The sequence below is a fragment of the Protopterus annectens genome, chromosome 12.part0, assembly GCF_019279795.1.
Source record: "Protopterus annectens isolate FY-2018-M chromosome 12.part0, PAN1.0, whole genome shotgun sequence".
NCBI classification, from domain to species: Eukaryota; Metazoa; Chordata; order Ceratodontiformes; family Protopteridae; genus Protopterus; species Protopterus annectens.
In genome coordinates, this window is record NC_056746.1 from 1,263,665,556 (window position 1) to 1,263,679,760 (window position 14,205).

Consider the following 14,205-nt stretch of genomic DNA (forward strand, 5'->3'; position numbering starts at 1 on the left):
GGTATATGATCCGACACTGACAGGTGCAAACTATTTGATAGCCTCTGGTAGGCTCTGAATTTGGTAGAATACACATTGCACATTGGTCATATCATTTCTGAAACTTACTAACAACAATGCAGGTACCTGTACAACTACTCCATTTCTCTAATGCCACAACTCTGTAACATTCACATTACCCATGTAACACACAGCGTTAAGAATGCTGTAGGCCCTGAGTGCAGTCACAACTCCTATAATACAAGGTGTAAGTACTCTGTGTACTCAACTATGCAGAGTGCAGTGTACATTCACAGTAGCAGCAGGACAGTCACTTTTTTGTACAACACCAAGTGGCCACTCTACAAAAAAATCAGAGCTGTCCAAGTCAAGGAAAATTCTACTCTTTTCTTGGTGCATTATTCCAAATATCCCAGTACGGAAACATTGCATATTTCCAAACCACGCAAAACCTGTATATGCAAGCACATGCACACAGACAATACACACACAAACACCTTGTATATTAAATTGTGCCTAAATACCTTGATACAAGCCTTCAACTGGTTTTTCTACCAGGACGCTGTAGTTGGTGAAGTCCTCCTCTGACAGAACACCGCCATTACTCTGCACCTGAGTTACAAAAGGAGAAGTGCATAAGTTACCATCTTGTATCATATTTTTATGAAAAAATATTTTTAACTTCTCCTTTTGAAAGGATGGGAGCTTCTCTTGCTATACAGCTGGGACAAGTTCATAAATCTCAACCATTATCTGTGTATTCAAAAGCCTTACTCAGTTTAGGACCTTCTTGCAAAACAGCAGAAATCTATGCCACTAAACCATAACTGTCTTCAGCTTTTTAACACTGTATATTGGCTTATAAGCACACACAATACCATGTTGTGAAACAAAAAAATCAAGTTTATGTACTTAGGGAGAAGAATAATCCATTTGGGGCTGTAGTGTTTAGTAAAACACTGAACTCACCTCACCTTACAGAGCATATCTTAAATAGGCCTCAACCTCACCCCCCACCCCCAACCCCCAACCCCAAAGACTTGTGTACAATGATCCAATAAAGCAATAATGACATATACACACAGCAACCTGCAAGGTCATGAAATCTGAGCACTTTAGCTCTGTGTTGCAAATCAGCCATTCATAACTGGATTACCAAGTATGAAACTAGGGCATTGTAGTCCTCACAAGGCCAGCTATTATTTGGTACAGATGGAAGAAATATTAACAGTAAGTTATTTTTCTAAATGTTTTGAGTACATTGAATAAACCCCTGCAAATACAAGTTTTGCTTTGCTTTAACATGTTTCATCTACTACCCTGAACAAAGCTTACATATTTTTCCTCAATAACAGCTAATCTCATATTAATTTTGTGTGGTATATTCAGCAAATGATTTGAATCGCTTCTACATCCCTCTTCTCTGCAGTTTGTGGTGTAACACCTGCATCAATTCACACACTACTGAACTTCATTTTAAGGTGAATTTTATACATCACAACCTTGATAAAGCATCACTGTGCCCCATGATGACATCTGAAGTATCCACTGCACATTATCTGACATTAAGTAAAAGAAACTGGATAGCAGACTAGTGATAAATCGCAGACAAGACATTCTGTGAAAGCTCTTGACTGGTCAAATTCTAACCTACTGATACTTGTGAAAAATGTGGAAAACAACAGATGGTTGCATTCCATATAACTACTACATTTTTCTTGTCTCCATAAATATTAAAAAAGCAATAATGGAAATAAACACAGTTACATACTAATTTATTAAAAATATATTTGCATGAAGCATTCACCTTAACAGTAGATCCCCCCCAAAATATTGCCTCCTGCCAATGTGTATCCTTCTTTGTACTAGATGCTAGTGTCACCTCCTTCCTTCCTGTGAGTGTTGCATTCCAAACATCACAACGTAAACAATATGTCCACACAAGTTGGAGCTAATCCTACAGTGACCCCATGAAGAGCCATCACCATCCAAGACGTTTACTAGGAAATCACAGAACACATGCAGATTGCCAGGGCTTTCTTCCCTAGTACTCATAAGTTGAAATCATCTTCTTCTTCTTTTGGCTTTTCCCGTTTAGGGGTCGCCACAGTGGATCACCTGTCTGCTCATAATTGGCAGTGGAGTTTTACGGTGTCGAGTTGCCAGCCCGGCGCCCAACCTTCCACAGAAGGCACACACATGCACAAACACGCCTAGGGCCAATTTAGAGTATCCAATCCACCTACAGCATGTCTTTGGGATGTGGGAAGAAACCGGGGCACCTGGAGGAAATCCACGTGACCATAGGGAGGACATGCAGACTCCGCACAGAAGGCACCCCAGCCGAGGATCGAACCGGAGAACCTCTTGCTGTGAGGTGGCAATGCTAACTGCTGCACCACCGCGGCCGCCCTCATTGAAATCATAAGTAGGAAAATTTAGATTTGCCACTCAGCCAGCTTCATGTGTTTGGGAGTTGGGAGGACACTGGAGTACCCAAAGAAAACCCTCCTTAATAGAGAGTAGACAAGCTGACTCCAGACAGAAGACAGCCCAGCCAAGAATCAACACTGAGAGAACCTCTTGCCGTGATATGTATATTGAAACTACAGAATGCTTTAAATCATGGTTTTCAAATGAATCATGGACATATCCATTCAGAATCGGAGACAAATCCAGAAATAATCAGGGACACTTTTAAAAATGTTAGTACTATTAACTTGAAATGTTGATAGAATAAGAGAGTGTGAATTAATATACATTTTTTTAAGTAAAAGAAGTCTACACTTCTAATTGTTGTCATTATTTACTTAAGTATAATTCACCACCTTCTCTCCAAAGGCCATCAATTTTACACAAGATTAAGAGAGAGAGGTAAAAAGTGAATCAAAATCAGGGACAGTTGAGAGATATGAACTAACTCAGTTTTTCACTGTGGTGCAAAACACTGAAAAAACAGAAATGTAGTAAAAAAGCATGTGTGAAAGTAAAAAGCATAAACATATTCATAACAATAATCATCGACAGAAAAGATACAAGATCAGCAAAAACATATAAACGACTCTACAAAGGTAGCATGGATAAAAGAGAAAGAAACATTCTAACAAAGCCAACATATTCTATAAAACCCATAAATGTAAACACAAATAAGAGGGGGAGCAGGAGGATATCATCACAGTGGCAGGTATTTATTTTATTTGGGGATCTACTGTTGCAGTGAGTGTCTGAAGATGGGTCCAAATGGAGAGATGATAAAATCAGTAAGCAAAAGAGAGTAGCATAACCGGAATTTAATTTATCCCCAAGTCCTGGTGAGTACCTTCATGAGGTGGACCCTGTTTTTACAAAATCTCACCAAGACAACTCTGCTATATAGACTGCATTTTGTATAGTATATATCATGGACAGAAGTAGGTTAAGAAAGGCAGCTGCGTGACTTGTGCTTCCCAGGATAAAAAAGTGCCCAATCCTGGTAGGTGCATTGGTTCCAGGACTGGAAGAAAAGGACACAGTAGAATCTTCAAGATATGAAAATATTCCTACAAAGGGGTTAGGGCAGGCTCGGGGGGGGGGGGGGGGGCTTGTTATAGAAGTAAGTAGCAGTCCACAAAAAACACAAAAACTGACAAGCCAAAAAAGAACCAGAAGAAATAAATTATGTATTGTTACTCTTATGCAAGAAGCCCAGAATTTCTGGATAGAAGATATACAAAAAGTCATAATGGAGAACTGTAAAAACAAGAGGAATCCAAGTATGGCATGGATAGAAGGCATTTCACATCATCCCATATTCATGGATAAAGGACTGCTTAAAGATGTACAAGATGCACCTTGCATTGATCATTTATTTTTATTTTATTTTACATTTGTTAACCGGGCTAGTCTAACTGGATAAATGTCCATTTTCAGTAGAGGCCCGGGGAGAAAAGCTCCAAGCAGCCAGAGGCATAACATACAAATATATGCAAGAGTAACATGAGTTGAAGAAGTACATTGTTTAGAGTTTAGATTGTACATATGAAAAACTTGTAGAGTCTATTTAGTAGGCTTAAGCTAAGATCCAATACAGAGAACATACATTTACAAAAAAAAAAACATATACAGTTCACTTTTAGAGTAAGAGAAAACTCTTATAGAGTATTTTTTTCACTTGTAGAGTAAGAGAAAACTCTTACAGAGTATTACAGAGGAAATCTCGCTAAATACTAGTTTGAGATTAGCATACTAGTTAATACAGGTAGGCATCATAGAATAGTAGAGTAGAGAAGTAAAGGGTGAATAAGAGGAAGTGAGACATTATTCAGGGTTAGAGCAGGGACAAAGCCAATGTATTTTAAGATATTCTTTAAGATATTTTTTAAAAAGTAGTGCAGAAGAGAGAGTTGAGAGTCACTTGGAAGCTGGTTCCAGGTTTTACCCACTGTATTAGTGAAAAGTGAGTCCCCAGACTTGTTGTTATATTTAATTGTGGAAACTAGACACTTATTAGCTGAGCATAGTGTTGCAAGATTTTTGTATGGGGTAATTAGATTAGTGAGGATTGGGATATTATTAGGGTGGTAAAGGATCTTTTGGGTGATAGCAAGTTGTTGACAAAGTAGTTGGTTCTGCAGTTCTAACCATCCCAGTTGTTTGAGGTTGTGACAATGGTGGGTTCTAAAGGGGGCACCAGTGGCAAATCTGGCTATGTTATTATAGCTGGTTGCAAGTTTGTTAAGGTTGTTTTTAGATAGATTGGTATACATGGCAGAGGCATACAACAGAGTGGAGATAAGGTGGGTCTGGGCAATAGTGGTTCTGGCTAATGGTGTAAGGAAGGGTTTGATTCTATAAAGGGAGCTTAGTTTTTTGTTGACAGATTTGATGGTAGTATTAACATGATCATTGTAGCTAAGGTTATGGTCTATTGTAATACCCAGGAGTCGGGTTGAAGTGTCAGGGGATATGCTAGTTCAATTGTTAGAGTTTACTGTGAAATGAATTTGTGGTGACTTTTGGGTAGGAGCAAAAAGCAATAATTTTGTTTTTTTGGGGTTTAGGAGGAGGCAATGTTGCATGAACCAATTTTCAACAATATTAAATACTGTTTGAGTGAGGGTCTAGAGAGAGGTTATGGACTTGGCTGAACATATTAAAGATGAATCATCTGCATATTGTATGCAGGTGGCTTGATTAATTTTGGTGTTTAGATCATTAATAAAACTTGAAAAAAGAAGAGGCCTAAAACAGAGACTTGAGGTACTCCAATATTCACAGGGAGGGGTGTAGAAAGATCATTATCCCAGAGCACAGCTTGCTGTCTGTTTTCTAAGTATGATTTAAACCAAAGTAATGCCTGTGGGTCAAGTGATAGGGCTTATAGTACATCAATAAGTAGGTGATGGTTAACCATGTCAAAGGCTTTTGAAAGGTCAATAAATAGTGAAGAGGAAAGAGAGTTATTGTTAAGATTTTTGCTTATACAGTCAGTAAAAGATAGCAGGGCGGTAGTTGTACTATGGAATGGCCTAAAGCCATGCTGGCAGTTAGCAAGTAAATTATTATGGAGAAGGTGGTCAAGTAGTTGTCGGTGGATGCATTTTTTCATTATTTTAGCTATTGGAGAGAGTAAGGCAATTGGTTGAAAGTTGGAAATCTCAGTAGATGTACCACCTTTATGTAAAGGGATGATGTGGGAGACTTCATATGGAAGGAATTGTGTTGTTTGTAATGGTTCTATTTATAAGGATGGAAATGGGATAGGCAATGGCTTTAGCTACAATTTGCAGGTATTCGGCTGGTAGACAGTCAGCAGAAGGGGAACAAGGTTTGAGCTTTTGAAGGAGAGTGCAGATGAGGGATGTAGATACTGGTTGTAGATGAAAGGTAGGAACTGGGTTATTTGTGGTAAATAATGGGCTAGTGCTAATAGGTGGTAGTGTATTAGCTAGAGTTTGTATGGCTTCAGTAAAGTAGTTGTTGAAGGCATTAGCAATTTGGTTAGAGTTATTATGGGTGATACCTGATGGGGCAGGAGTTTTAGAGTGCCCTGGCTGAAGGGGTACCTGGTTTATATGTATCAGGGTGGCTATTTATAAGGATCCAGTCTAGGGTGCTTTCCTTACCGCTTGGTTTATGGATTCTAGTCAGGGTGGTTATTATTTGGGAAAAAAGTATAGATTTATGTTGGTGATAGGATTGGGGGAGCTACAGGTAGGCCAGTCTATATTAAAGTCACCTAGCACAATGGTTTCCTGAGTTAGGTGACTAGAGAGGCAACTAAGCATGTTTTCAAGAGTACTGATATTATTTCCAGGGAAAGATAGGAACAAATTATGTAGATAGACTTACAGTTGTTGATTAGAAGTCTAGCAGTAAGGGTTTCAGCATTAGTATCTGAGGGTAAGAAACCATTGAAAGATGAAAGTTGAAGGTCAGATTTATACAGAATGGCTACACCTCCACCCTTTTTGGTTTTGCGGTCAGATCTCAGGATGTTATATCCAGGAGGGGTAATTTCCTGGTCATGAGTTGAAGGCTTTAGCCATGTTTCTGTAATACAGAGGATATCGATAGCGTGCACTTCTAAGAGTGCATGTAGGTGGGTAATTTTGTTGTTAATGCTACGGATGTTGAGGTGAGCTATCAGGAGAGAGTTGAAGGTCTTTTTGGGGTAAAGGTAGCATGAGATGTTAGGTTTTGTGGGTCACTGGGTATACCTATATTGGGGCTAGGGTCATGATCTAATAGGGGATGTTGCTGAGGTCTTTGTATAATCTTTAGGAATTTGTAGTAGTTATTTAGAGGTTTTCTTGTCATTGAAGTAAGTAACATGGGTAGATCTATGATACGTTGGAAGTATATACATGGAAGTTGGGGTAATATTTATGTGGTTGAGGGGGTTGACATGAGAAACAGATAGAGTTTGCTGGTGGTGGTGGTGATGTTTGGAAAAAGAGGAATGTTTGTTGAAGGCTAGTGTATAGGGTATAGTTAGTGATGCTAAAATAGTAGTTAAGAGTAGTAGGTTAGTGTATGTAGTCTTTTGTATTGAAGCCGTAAGGATGAGCAGGTTAAGAGGTAGAGTAAGTAGAGGGATTGTGTATAGTAAAAGCTAAAATAAAAGGTGGCAGTAGGAGAGAAAGCTGTATAATGTTAACAAAACAGGATGATTAGTGTGGAGAGGTTAGGGAGAGGACATAAAAGGTGTAAAGTTACTTTATGGATTATCTGGCGTTAGGGGTGGGGCAGTAAAGTAGCAGAAGGCATTGATAGGGTGTTGAGGGGAAGGGGTGTGGTTGCAGATGTACAAGTTTAACAGCGCTGGGGGGGGGAATTGGGGGTAGGGTAGGGGAGAGGAGTGAGCCCGCAGGGCAAACGGAGCAGGTTAGAGCAGGTAAGGAAGATTCTGCAGTGACAATCTGAGAGCAGCAGATGCCTGAGGCAGTGTAAAAGGTTACAGGTAAGTAGAGTGTGGTAAAGCAGGTGTGAGGTAGAAAAGGATAGTAGAGTAGAAAGAAGGAAAAACAAAAAGTATAGCTAGAAGGAGGGGAGAGAAAGGATAACAGCAGTGAGATACCGCAGGAAGATTAACAACTAGTCAAAGGACAGAATCTGCGAAAGTATTCAGAAATGATACTTGGGAAAGTGGAGGAAGAGTTATATCCCAGGGCTACATTAGGGTGCCACCTAGTGGGCAGAAAGCAGAATACAAGGTATCTGTAATAAAGATAGCTGATAGAGGTGGTTCAGATAATGGCTTTGGGGGGGATTAGCAGTTGCTACTGGGATAGAGAGAAGTCTGGCTATTGTCTTCCTGACTCAGTAGCTTAATTAATTTCAATACTAGGTAAGGTACAAATAACACACATTAGCTTAAATAATTAGGACCAGGGTGGAAACATACTTTCTTAATCCCTTTGAAACTGGGAAAGTACAGGGGCAGCAGAATCCTTTGGCCAGATGTTGGGATGGCTTGAAGGTAATTGAAAGGGTCCTTAATGTCCAGGCAGGTCCCTTAGAACAAGATAGGAGGTAGAGAGTTTCTTAATCCCTTTGAAACTGGGAAAAAGTACAGAGGCAGCAGAATCCTTTGGCCAGATATTGGGATGGCTTGAAGGTAAATGAAAGGGGGTCCTTAATGTCCAGGCAGGTCCCTTAGAACAAGATAGGAGGTAGACAGTTTCTTAATCCCTTTGAAACTGGGAAAAAGTACAGGGGCAGCAGAATCCTTTGGCCAGACGTTGGGATGGCTTGAAGGTAAATGAAAGGGGTCCTTAATGTCCAGGCAGGTCCCTTAGAACAAGATAGGAGGTAGAGAGTTTCTCAATCCTTTTGAAACTGGGAAAAAGTACAGGGGCAGCAGAATCATGAAACAGTGTCAAACCACTTTGCAGCTAAGCCATGATGTTGGACAAATTATTATCTCAGGGATAAAATTTCAAATGGGGATACTCCAGGGCGACTTTTTCACCACTGCTGTTTTGTCTTACCCTTAATAACTTAAACTGCTTACTTAACAGATTATGTCATGGTTATTATTTGCTCCCACACAACAACAAAGTATACAGACTTCTCATTTCCTTTTTGTGGATGACTTAAAACTGTATAGTTCATTAGATGAGGCATTTAAAGCACAACTGGAAGTGGTCAAAATTTTTTCAGATGAAATAAGAATGTCATTTGGTCTTGATAAATGTGCAAAAGCAACATTTAAAACAAGAAAACTGCAGCAACAAGGAAATATCTGTCTGGGAGAGGGATGTGATAAGAAGGAACTTGATCAGGAGGGAGTGCATAAATATTTGGGAATTGATGAAGGATCAACAATAAAACATGAACAAATGTGAAAAAAATTCAGTAAGGAATATTTTAGAAGACTAAAATTAATGCTGAAAATAGCCCTGACATCTGGGAATATAGTCCAAGCTATAAACCAATTTTCTCTTCTTGTTCTAACTTACAGTTTTGAGGTGACTAACTGGCCCCTAAAGGTATTCGATCAGTTGAACAGGAAAACAAGCAAAATGCTTCACTGTTATCAAATGATATATAAAAATCACTGCATACCAAGATTATGTATTTCTCGCTCTGAAGGAGGTATGGGCCTCCTCAAAATTGATTGCATGTATAAATCTCAATCATAGCATAGCATATATACCTGCTGACCTCACCAGTTCCCAAATATAGTGGAAGTTTTTAAACACGATGAGAACAAATCTAAAACTATCTTCCTGCTTAGTTTAGAAGAAGCATGTCAGTCGCAAGTGGAAATGGAAACGAACAAGAAGTACACAAAAATCAGGCAGCAACTGAATGTGCCAAAAAACAAAAGAAAGAATATAAGGAGTAGGATTAGATGAGAAGGCAAGAAATGTAGAAAAGACATAAATATAGTTGTAAGTACAGAAGACTCCTGAAACATCTTCATGATAATCAGATCTGATGCAGGAATTGTTGAGGAGAAGTAAATTTGAACCAAAAGAAACAACGTTAATATTAGTGGCCCAAGATGGTGGACTACTTACACTTTGGTTTACAAAGTCCATTGGACATATGAGAGAAACCGATAAATGCAGGTTCTGTAAAACAGAACTGGAAACAGTTGCATATCTTGTTGCTGGGTGTGATACACTGATGGCAGAAGGACTGTATACTGAAAGGTATAATAATATTGCAAGACTGTTGCATTGGAGATTTTGCACACATTAAAATACTGAAACAGCTGAAAAGCACTGGAAACATGAACCACAAAGCATTATTGAGAATGATGTAATTTATATCACATGGGATCACCCATTACCAACAGTTCAAAAAATGGATGCGAGAAAACCAGGGTGTATATTACCATATTGAACATTTAGGTTATCGAACAGCTAAACATCGAACTGGTAATACCGAAAACAAAAAAATTTGAACGGCCGATTTAATGCAGGGAAAGAATTCCCTTGGGTGTTATATGGATTTTGCCCTTTTGCCCAATGTAGAGCTATCTCAGAGTTGGTGTATTTAGTTAGGGGGGCTGTGTGGGGGGCAAAGCCCCCCTACTTCATTTGGGTTAAAATTTTTTTTTTTTTACGGCCAAGGGAATTCTGCCATGTCTCCATTTCATAAATGAGTCAAAAAGCTGATCTGCTTATCTGATGCCCTTATTTTTTATATATAATTCTTACTCTATGTCTTTCGGCTTTTTCCTGGTAAGGGGTCACCACAGCGGAACTCCGGTCTGTTAATGATTGGCAGTAGATGTTTACAAAACCCTTAGGTGCCAGCTCGACGCCCAACCTTCAACGAAGACATGCCCATTTATGCACGCATGTCTTTCGAATGCTACCAAACTGTGGGGAAGACATGCAGACTCCACACAGAAGGCAATCCCAAGCCAAGCCGAGAATCGAACGGGAGAACCTCTTGCTGTGAGGTAACAACGCTACTGCCGTACCACCACGGCAGTATATATAATTCTTACGCTATATGTATAGAAAATCTGTCATCTCCATTCTCTCATTGTGGAAAAAAAAAACAATGGAAACTCAACAGCTTAGACTTAAGAGAGAGGCTAAAATTGCCATTATGGTCTGAAAGTAACCTTTGCTTTGTAGAAATTATTTAGGCTTCTTTGCACATCAAAGCATGTATCTCAGAAATTATTTTGGCTAAGGCAACAGTTACCAAAAATAAAGTTTTCGAAAAAACATGCTTTAATGTTTAAACTATCAAAAATGGTAGCATTTTGACACTTAAATGTTTTCAATTATTCTAATACCTGATTTACACATTTCTATTTGTACTCGAGTTTTAACTTGTTTGAGAACTCACAGACATGTCATATTTGTACAGCTGTTTCTGTATTGACATGGAAATGTGTTTCCAAGATAGACTTTAGTTCTCTGTTGCCTGATCTTGATGACTGTGATATTTGCAGTGATTGAAGCTGCAGTAAGAGTGAGTTTCCCCATCCATCAATGATCATCTGTACTCTAGATTGTAATGTGGTTGTGATCATCATCTATACACATACACACACACACACACACACACACACTCACACACTCACACACTCACACTCGCACTCCTAAATGGGTGAAATGATGCTTGTGGTATCAAGGACTTCTTGCTGTCTGAGGCTAGACCTGCTTGAGGCAGACAATGTTTTTCAGCCAGAGTAAGGTCTTGTTGTACAAGTCTTTGCATCTAATTATTTTAGGTCCTTTTGATACTCTAAGAAGAAATTGACCATTTGAGCCCTTACTGATTTCAGATTGAGTGTAACCTTGACACTGATCAATTCACATTTCAGTTTATTCAAATGTAAAATGATTTAGGTTCATCTGAGGATATGTCAGATAGAAAACTATGGTAAGGTTATTGGGAATTAAAAAATAAAACAGCTCTAGTTAATCTGGTCAAACTTTTACATGAAGTTGCTGCTGTTTCTTTCTGCTCTCTTTTTACATTTGCTCAATAATACTGAATTTTTTTTTAATTATTCTTGCTTTGCAGTCTGCAGGTGCATGAATATCTGATGTAAATTTTCTGACCTAAAAAGTGGGGGAGAGAAAGACTTGCTTTCGCTGTACGAGTTTTGCCTTTTGATAATCAAAATGGATAAATGTATGGAATTTAAGCTATAGAATAGCACAAACATGAGCCAGTACATGAGGTAATGAGAAAGATTACTGATAAACACCTGGTCAGCCTTCAGGAACAGATACGCTTAACAGCATTTGTGATGACCACACCAAAAAACACCCTGCTGTTAAAGAAACTTAGTAAAGATAATGACATTAAGGCCCATCATGTTGCTTTTGAGAGGTATTTTACTCAGGAGAATTGGGCTTAGACTGACTGAGACAACATCTCATCTTTCAAGGTGATAGGGAAGCTGTCATGGCATACATGGACATGGCAGATGCAGACTTTTTTTTTTGTACTACAGCAACCCCCCCCCCCCCAAAAAAAAAACTGCTAACTAGACCTGTTGTGTCTATCGAAATGTAAGCTAAAAAAATGCTATACTTGGACATTTAACAACAACAAAATTGTAAGTGGAAAAATGGTAAGTTCTCAAATTTACCATATAAAACACATTTTAAACTTATGGCTAGAATCAAAAATAAACAACAAAAGCAAAATTATAGCTATTTCATATTTGGCAAATTCAAAAGGGCACTCAGAAGTCATTTACAGCGCGGTGGTGCAGCGGTAGCATTGTTGCCTCACAGCAAGAGGTTCTCCCGTTCGATTCTCGGCTGGAGTGCCTTCTGTGTGGAGTCTGCATGTCCTCACCGCGGTCGAGTAGCGTTCAAAAGACATGCCTGAATGGGCATGCCTTCATTGAAGGTTGGGCGTTGAGCTGGCACTGCGGCACCATAAAAATCTACTGCCAATTATTAGTGGACCGGAGTTCCGCTGTGGCGACCCCTAACTGGGAAAAGCCCAAAGAAAAACAACAACAACAACTCAGAAGTCATTTACATAAATAGGTTTTTCAGAATGACCTTCTGAGTACTGACAAGTTGGTTGTATTAATTTGAAAGACTGACAGCTAAGAATTGTTTAGTTTTGGCCAGCCTAAGCCTGTAACTAGTACTGTACAATTAATTTTTGGGAAGAGGGGACACATTGCTATAAACTGTTTAAGTAGAAATGCTGTACCTAACAAAATGTTATTTTTAATATTGCAGTTAACAAAGGAAATGTAAATGTTGTGTATTTCAAAAATGTGATTTCTAACCAAGATGTTGATAATGAAACTGTACTCGGTGGAAAGGGACAAAATAACTGCTAGAACGGCACAAACAGCATATTGTCTCTGGGTCGCTATTAAGTTAGCTAAATGCACAGTACTGGTGGATATGAAATAGTTGAAGGGATTATTAGGTTCTGCGAGTAGGGTCACACATATTTAGAAACCTTATATTTGCAAGCATAAAACATGTGACATGAAAGAACACTGTTAATATTGTTGTAGACAAATTCTCTTCAAACTTTACTCCACCCACTGCCCTATTTTTCCCCCCATACCTCCCCTCCTAGAATAACTTTGGACTAAGTTTTTTGGTTATTTCCAAAATTAAAAAAATAACCAGTTCCATTCATTCTGACAATATTTCTAGATGTCTGCTGAGAAGCACCAAGTCCCAGCAACTTCTCCACCTGAAGTATTTTCATTGGCTACATCCCAAAAGTGTGGACAACAGTTGTTGTAGTGGGGTCTGTATCACATAGTTGAACTGACAGAAGTTTGAATATGTGAATATCGAACCTTAAACTTCAAAAGTCATTAAACACAAACAGTTAAAAGTTCGAAACAGCCGTTTCTGATAAGTTTTAGTTGGCCTCATCAAACAGACCAACATATAGCGTCATTATGATGTAATCATGAATATTCATGAAGTTAATATATTAAAAAACTATATAAAAGTCTTAATAAATGTACTAATAAAGGATTAATAAATGTTAAGTAAATGTAATAAGCCTGTATATCACAATGTGTAGAAGTTACATTAGGTAAAATGCTTAAATGTGAAGTCAGTATGTTGTCTTTTGTGCGTTTAGCTCTGACTGAACTGTAAAATGGCTGCCAGTTCTCATCCTGCTCCTGGAACAATAGGTGAAATCTATGAAACTGTTATGTCTCAAAAGAAAAGTGACATGTTACATGTAGAGGGCTATCTCTATAATTTAGAAAAAAGTGTAAAAAGTAAGCAATACTGGTGTTGTCGATTAAAAATGCTTCATAAATGTAAAGGAAGGCCCATTACTGAGAACATAGTTGACGGGGAATTACTGTTGAAATCTGTTGGTCACTTTCACCCTTCTGATATTTCAGAAGTAGAGAAGTATATATCATGCCATGAGTTGAAAGAAACTGCACGTTTATGTACAAACACACCAGCTATAGTGGTGGATGACACTATTGCTAACACATCTGTGGAAAGCATAGCTGTGAAGTTGTTCAGTCTCGCCTTCATTCTGACTGATGGGTTCGGAGCTGATCCTCAGCTCCGAGTCAGCCAAATTGCAAAGCTCGAGTTCTCTTACAGCTCAAGGCTGAAACCCTATCCCACAACGCACCTCTACCTTCCCCAGATCTATTTTGCCGCTGCAACAGATCATGCATTTCTCTACAGCTCAGGCCGTTTCAGAGATAACTTTCATCTTTTTTCTTGATATTTTCATACAAAAATGTCACTGTTTGTTAGATTTCTGACAGTTACAAAG

At 38.7% G+C, this 14,205-nt stretch overlaps 1 protein-coding gene across 1 annotated transcript in view; it reads right to left on the reverse strand.

The window, feature by feature from the left end:
• GGT7 (gamma-glutamyltransferase 7) overlaps nt 1-14,205 on the reverse strand; it is a 590,994-nt gene that overhangs the window by 170,602 nt on the left and 406,187 nt on the right. Inside the window, exon 8 of the mRNA XM_044090287.1 lies at nt 525-612. Within this exon, the coding sequence (XP_043946222.1) occupies nt 525-612 (88 nt within the window). The remainder of the gene's footprint in view (nt 1-524; nt 613-14,205) is intronic.